The sequence below is a fragment of the Montipora foliosa genome, chromosome 3, assembly GCF_036669935.1.
Source record: "Montipora foliosa isolate CH-2021 chromosome 3, ASM3666993v2, whole genome shotgun sequence".
Lineage (NCBI taxonomy): Eukaryota > Metazoa > Cnidaria > Anthozoa > Scleractinia > Acroporidae > Montipora > Montipora foliosa.
The window spans coordinates 54,178,513-54,186,012 of NC_090871.1; the positions used below are offsets into that span (position 1 = coordinate 54,178,513).

At 34.8% G+C, this 7,500-nt stretch overlaps 1 protein-coding gene across 3 annotated transcripts in view; it reads right to left on the bottom strand.

Moving 5' to 3' along the window:
• The window catches only part of LOC137997677 (uncharacterized), a 36,686-nt gene that overhangs the window by 28,126 nt on the left and 1,060 nt on the right, over window positions 1–7,500 (bottom strand). The window contains exons 3-6 of one of the 3 annotated variants that reach the window (XM_068843811.1): window positions 6,130–6,191; window positions 5,605–5,678; window positions 4,721–4,810; window positions 1,874–1,960 (exon numbers count right to left, since the gene is read on the bottom strand). In XM_068843811.1, coding sequence (XP_068699912.1) covers window positions 1,874–1,938 — 65 coding nt within the window. In that variant the 5' untranslated portion in view covers window positions 1,939–1,960; window positions 4,721–4,810; window positions 5,605–5,678; window positions 6,130–6,191. The remainder of the gene's footprint in view (window positions 1–1,873; window positions 1,961–4,720; window positions 4,811–5,604; window positions 5,679–6,129; window positions 6,192–7,500) is intronic. The other 2 variants (XM_068843809.1, XM_068843812.1) reach the window with 2 other exon arrangements.

Genomic DNA, 7,500 nt, shown 5'->3' on the forward strand with positions numbered 1-7,500 from the left:
GGGTTCTTGATCATGTTTCTAGTAAGTTTAATAGTGCCACTTATTTTCATGTTACATTTACATTATGCTTTTGTTGTAAGTTGGCAGTGTTGGTCAGGGTTATGTAACTTTCAGAAACGCTTAATTTCAGCATCTTGAATTGAAACGGATTTATGTTTCTTTTTACCCTCAATTCCTTGGATTGAGTACTTTATTACACTTACTGGAATTCCAAGCAGCGGCTTTAAGCTTGCCATGTTTCCAGACGTGCCCCTTTGAGACAATTCACACTGTTTTCACTTTATGTTAGCGCAGTTATGGATCCTTCAACATACATTAGTCACCTCTCATCTGAGAAAATTTTACTTGATTCCATTCATTCCCAAGTGCAGTTAGCACAACAAAAGCCACAAGTAGAAATTGCTCTTTTTAAACCAATTCGCTTTATCAATGAAAAAAAAAAAAAAACCTCATGAGGGTTTAATGCAACAATTGACCTAGTATTAACACACGTGGTCAGCGCCACCTGTTACAATGTAACTGTCCAGGTTTTGAAAACCGCTACATTTAAGTCTTAGCCAGATAATCTTTTTAAGATCATTTGAAAACTTTCCACTTTAGAACCAGCAAGAAGTCCTGAGTGCAATAATGGAGCCTCAAACATCAGACAACAGGAATGACGTACATGTATTACTGGTAATTGGCAGAACTTAAAAAACACAACAGCATTACTCTCTGCACAAATTCAATCAGATATACATGTATTGGTTCACAATGAGCTGCTGTTTTGATGAACAAATAGCCCACTTTTAATGCAATCACAGACGTCGCCAGATGCAGTACGTGGGATTTATAGATATATTGAGAGTGATATTTATATCACAAATTTGGACAAACAGTACATGTATGAAAGCGAACAGACAGAACTCTGGCTATAACTCATAAAGGCAGCATGATAATAGAGGACCACTTATCTAGGGTTTGTGTTACACTGGTGAACAAGGTATGAATCAAATGGGTAATGAGCTTTTAAACAAATTGTGGTTCTTCATCAGCAGCAGAATCAAACTTGTGTTTATACATGTAGCTCTCTTTTCCACAGCAAATAATTTGGCATAGCCATAAATATTAATGGTAATCTGATCTTTATCAACTCATTATTATAATGAAAGAAAATTTTGGTCTACAAAAGGTTAATCTCATACTAAAAGTCATTTGCATAAAAAGTCTAAGATGCCGCGTGTTAAGAATAGGTTGAGAGCCGTGTAGTACAGTGTACGGTACAGTATGTATTCATGAAACAATGCTGCAACACCATACCATGGAATGCTATGATAAAATAATCTGGCATGAATAAGTTAATAGATTGGTGTTAGCCTGTTTACCCCCATTCCTGCTTTTTTGCATCCATAGGACATGGCCTTGATAGAAGATCACATATAAACACTACATGACTGTACTTCTGCTCCAAAAAGCTCCTAAATTAGCTCATGGTATTCTAACATAACAAGTAAATCAAGTTCTTCTTAAATAGAAATAGTAGTCAAACACAGTACATTGTACATGCATGTTGAACAGTCTGTTATATTTAGTTGGATGTCATGATGCCAAGCTGTGAAATGTTCAAGAACAAATTATGGTAATATTATTTTTTATCCTAGCAAGCTCATGTGAATGTTTTCCACTTTAAAATATCTCATACCTGAATTTAAAAGGAAGAAATCAATTTAGAAAAAAAAAGAAGAATTAAAGAAAGAAAGAAAGAAAGAAAGAAAGAAACAGGATTTTTGGCATTCCAGAATTATTGTCAGAATTCAGTGATTTGCTTTTAAACAAAATAAATCATTCATTCATTCATTCACTCAATCATAACCTACTATTAAAAGTAACTTACTTCGAGCTCTGATCAGTCTCCTCTGTGTCTTTTAAGTTTAATTTATCACTCTGCCCATGGAACATTTACATGTATATAGTTATGTACCTGCAAAATGAGGGATACAAACAAAAATGATTCTCTGAAAGCATCTACATGTATGCTCACAAGTTTGGTAAATTCCCTCAGTGTAGTTAAGTGTTTCTTGCATTTACCCCATTTTTGTCTTGTTGAGTGGAGCATAGTACTTGTATGGGAAGTTTGTTTTCCCTACTAATACCTTTCACATTAGGCTGCCCATCCATTTTGGTTGGAAAACTGTTACTGAATTACATTAAATTTTAAAAGAATTAAGGACGGTGCCTACTATTGTTATTGCGCATACTTTCTGCGCATCTCAAGATACTCGGATTTCCTATCGCCGATGCTTACTAATACAAGGATATTTTTGCGCAGTTTTGAACTACATGTATCCGGAGAAAGTAGATCTTAGTAAGTACTCTTGGTAACCAAAAAGAAATTGGGGGTAACCATGCATTTTTGAGAGATAATTAAGCTTCAATTTGGGAAAGAACGCCATACATTGCTTTGTATTTTAAAGCTCTTCACAAATATTATTCATGAATTATCTTTGAAAAATGCGTGGTTACCCCCAATTTTCTTTTTGGATTTTAATAACACTTGTTAAGATCTACATTTCCTGCATAATCACACACCGGGGCGAAAATATCTTTAATTAGTAGGCACCGTCCTTAAATTTTCCCTGATATTCCACCCCTTACTTCAAACTGTCATTTTACTGTGCTTTCATCCTCCATGATGAAGATCTAAATGGACCTTCTTTACTCATCCCAGACATTTAAGCCATCCTTCATCAGAGCTTCTGATGCAAAAGAAAATTAAAGATTATGCTGAAATTTTTTGCCCTATTATCATGGCATCTGACAGGATGCGGCGATGCGGATCCGCATAATTCCCTAAATTCTGCATCCTCCGCATAATTACGATATTTTCCGCATAAAACTGAAGAAATGCCTGATATTAGTGATAAAGCAGCTGCTTACCACCCTCACAAACACAAAAGCCAAAGAGATTGACTATTTTGAAACACTTATTTTCCTGAACATTGAAGAAAACACGCCATTTCGTTCGCAAGATGAAAGTTCGTAAGCAGTTTCCACTCATTTTTCGGGAATGAGCCTGGACTCTAGTTAAACCGTTTTCATAACACCCTAGGCTCGAAACTTTTAAAAAAGATACAAGGTATGAAAATTTAGCCGCAAGTTATAGTAGCAAATTAAATTGCATCATTTGTAACTCTGGTAAAGTAGGGACAATCACTGTGATGAAGGAGCGATTAAGTTCTACAAAACAGAGAGCCCGCAATACGTATGTGAAAAAAACCGCTGAAAATGGTGAATGATCGAGGGAATGGATCGTGGTTCAACCACATCACAATTTTGCTCCATATCTCCAAATTGAAACAAAATTCATGACAAGAAACAAAAATATTTTTTATCGCTTTATTTTTTTTAGCAAAAGTTTCGGCAAAATGCCCATTACTAACCCTTTTATTTTAACGGTGAATGCTAGTCGCAAATTGGCAACTCGGCCAGATATCTTAATCACAAAGGGAAAAAGCGACTGTATTGGTCGCAATTTCGAGTCCTGATTTACCATAAGCATGTAAATACGTTGGACGGGCCTAATTATTAGTTCTATAAATGTTCAAATTTCCGCATAATCCGGTGTAATTTCCGCATAATCAACACATGTTTACACATAATATGGTCAAAAATTTCCGCATAATCTTTAATTTTTTTCCGCATCCTATCAGAAGCCCTGTAAACATGCCATGATTATGTGGAAATTACACCGGATTATGCGGAAATTTAAACAATTTATAGAACTAATAATTAGGCCCATCCAATGTATTTACATGCTTATGGTTAATCAGGACTCGAAATTGTGACCAATACAGTTGCATTTACAACTGATGTTTTCCCCTCTGCGATACCAACAATTTGCGACCAGCTTTCACCGTTAAAATAAAAAGGTTAGTAATCGGCATTTTGCCAAAAATTTTGCTAAAATAAATAAAGCGATAATATTTTTTTTTCTCGTCATGAATTTTGTTTCAATTTGGAGATACATGTATGGAGCAAAATTGTGATGTGGTTGAACCACGATCCATTCCCTTGATCATTCACCACATGTTTTCAGCGGTTTTTTACACATACATATTGTGGGCTCCTATTTTGTTTTGTACAACTTCATCCCAATGATTCTCCCTACTTTTACAAATGATCAATTTAATTTGCTACTATAACTTGTGGCTAAATTTTCATACCTTGTTGCATATTGTTTAAAAGTTTTGAGCCTAGGGTATGTTATGAAACGGTTTAACTAAAATCCAGGCTCATTGCTAAAAAATGCAAATTAACTGCTTACGAACTTTCATCTTGCGAACGAAATGGTGTGTTTTCTTCGATGTTCAGGGAAATAACCGTTTCAAAGAAGTCAAATTTTAACGTCTTTGGCTTTTGTGTTTGTGAGGATGGTAAGCAGCTGCTTTATCACTAATATTAGGCATTTCCTCAGTTTTATGCCGAAACAGCATTGTGAGGAGAGAATGAGCTGGGAAAGATTCAGATCTGTATAGTCGAGTACTGTTCCAACAAATTTTGTCACAGACTGTAGCTATAAATGAAAACCGAATTAAAGTTTTGAGGGAAATAGTTTTAGAGAAAAATTAATAATTAAATTTTTGAGATGACTTATTTGATAAGGTTTGAAGTTTCAAATGTGGTCAAACTATAGATGTTAAATTGAAGTGCTTTGCTCTGTGCATTTTAACTAGTTCATTACCTAAATTTCTGGTTGTTGCTGTAACATCATGACCAAGAAAATTTTATGTTGAAGAATCTTTCCCCTACAAAACAGGTGACTGCAAGAGGTCTGCAAGAGACAAGAACCATGAGAAAATGGATTAAGAAGTCATGTTTTTATCATAATAATATTCAGTGCTCGACCTTAGCGGTAGTCCACTAGTCCTGGACTAGTGCAAAATGCTTGTGGACTAGTAGAAACTTAGAACCACTAGTCACAGGACCACTATTAACTACTTTGTAATTAGTTTTTGCAATGTCAAAAAAAAATACATTAGGTGAAAACAAAATACACAGCTTGTAAATGTTGTTTTGATACGTTCCTCGCAACATTTCGATCGCAAAAACAGATAGTCCAATTTAATTATAAAAAGATATTGCAAATAATATTGCCATGCTGCAATCAGGAAGGACTACCAGAAATTTACTCAGGACTAGTAAATTTTCAGTTCAAGTAGTCCCAGGGCAAGCGATCAAAAAGAGTTAAGGTACTCGAGCATTGATGTTATAAAGTAGTTTGATTATAATAATTCAATAATTGCCTTAAGTGAATTTCTTGCTGTGAGCCAGTCAGTAAAATTAAAGTTAGACAAAAATGAGATAGTTCTAATTCCAGAACAGAGCACTCATAATTACAAAGTTATTATCATGGTAGGTGACAAAAATATAATTTATGAAGATGTTTCAAAATTATCTGAAACTATTAGCATTTTAATTTTCCAAGCCTAGTTTTCATATCTTTTAAAATATTATTTCTGATATTTGTGGGTATTGCGTTATAATTAATTACAGTAAATTTCATTTGGAAGCACACCACATGTGTAGGATTACAAAGTCCTACATGCTCATTGTACATACATGTACCTGCAATAACTTGATCTTGAATAATCTTATTCAGAATAGTCTGGAAATCACATCTTTGGTTAAAATGTTTCCTCCTTTAGAGAAAACAAAATTGAAAATATAAGCAGATAGAGAATCACTACCACAGGGACCACAAATATAGCATCCACCTTTAAGATGTCATGGTCAATTCATCAATATGTAAGTTGCAAAATTCTAATTCAAAATTTTGCTTTTAAAAATAAGTGAGTGTTACTACTTCTGAAAGCCATCAAGAGCAAAATATGTAGTTCAATAAAATTTAAGAAAGGCCGTGTACACATACTTCACAAAGTATTTATCTGTTTTTAAAGAAGAATAGAATTTTGGATTTTACATAACAAATGGTTTGCAGCCAGTGTTGAAAGACAAAAATAATAATGTGCTCTTGAAGTGTTCAATTTAAATTTAAAAAAAAAAAAAACTTAGAACTTAGTAACTGACACAATATTATTAAAACACAAGTCAGTCTGCTCGGGATTAAGCACAATTGTTTTAACAACCTACCTGTATGATATTGCTTTACACATGTCTAGCCGAGGGTAGGGTAGTTACATCAAAGATTAAATCTACAATCATGGACAAAGAGTTGAGGCTAATTCGCTGTTTTTTATGCTCGTGGACCAGAACTTGAAAACAAGCCCATGAATGCCTCCTCCCCCTACCCCACCCCAGCAAATGAGTAAAATAAGCCTTGTGGGGAGGGGGAGTCCTAATAGTTTTACAGTTACATGTACATGTAACAAGATTTACCTCACGCAACAAAAGATGAAAATCCCTTTTTGGTATGGACAAGGAAGTTATATCATTCTGTCTGAGATTCTAGCCTCACAGGAAAGACCCTTGTCACAGTCTTCCACATTTTTAGTTATGCCCGGCGTTGTCAATCAATGGTTTCCGATAATCGATAAAATCAATGATAATCAATAATAATCAATAACAATTAATCGATTGGTATTGGAAATCGATAAAAATCGTAGACTTAAAGTTGTGTGAGTATCAATTTCTGTTGATTTTCATCGATTGTTATCGATTATTATTGATTATGAAATTTGTCATTTTCTTAAATAAAACGCACCATATGAATGAACAAACCATTCAGTTATCTTTATTTGTTGTGTTTTATGTTAAATTTGTAGCATTTTTAGCCCTTATTACTATTAAAAGCTCACTTAAATTACTAGACTCTGATCGTCTCGAAACAAGAACAAAATTGTCTTCAAGTCTCTTCAGTGTCACTCTCTTCCAGCTTGTTAATTGGTTGAGGAAATTGTTTTTGTCTATGCTCACTGTCATGCTGCCTGCATATACGCATGCAGGCCAAGAACATACATCTTGAACATTCACTTCAAAAGGGCATTCGTGATAGCCCTTGACGACACAGCGCACTGACAATTCAACTTGCTTCGCCATCTCTGGAACAAGCAAACTCCGTAACAAGTGTGTTCTGGGAATCCCGGTTGAAGTGCAACGATAAAAGTGCGCAATCGAATTACCCAGTTACCCTGGACGTGTAAATATGCCCGGGACCAATGAAGCATGCCCACGCTAACACGCGCCAGAAAGTTGCATAATGAATTATTAATCAATGATTTTCTATAGAAATCAATGGTAATCAATAGCAATTAAGACTCCGAGTGTGAGTATCGATTATTATCGATTGGTTGCACCAATCAATAACAATCAATGGATTGTTATTGATTATTATTGATTGTATTGATTGCAATCAATCGATCGGAAACCATTGATTGACAACGCCGGGAGTTATGGAAACCAACAGAACATGTTCCAAATGGAGCTACTTTAATCTTAATGTCCATTGTTTGCGTCCACAAAGATTGCCATGACACTATGAGTTGAGGCACTGATGGTGCGTTT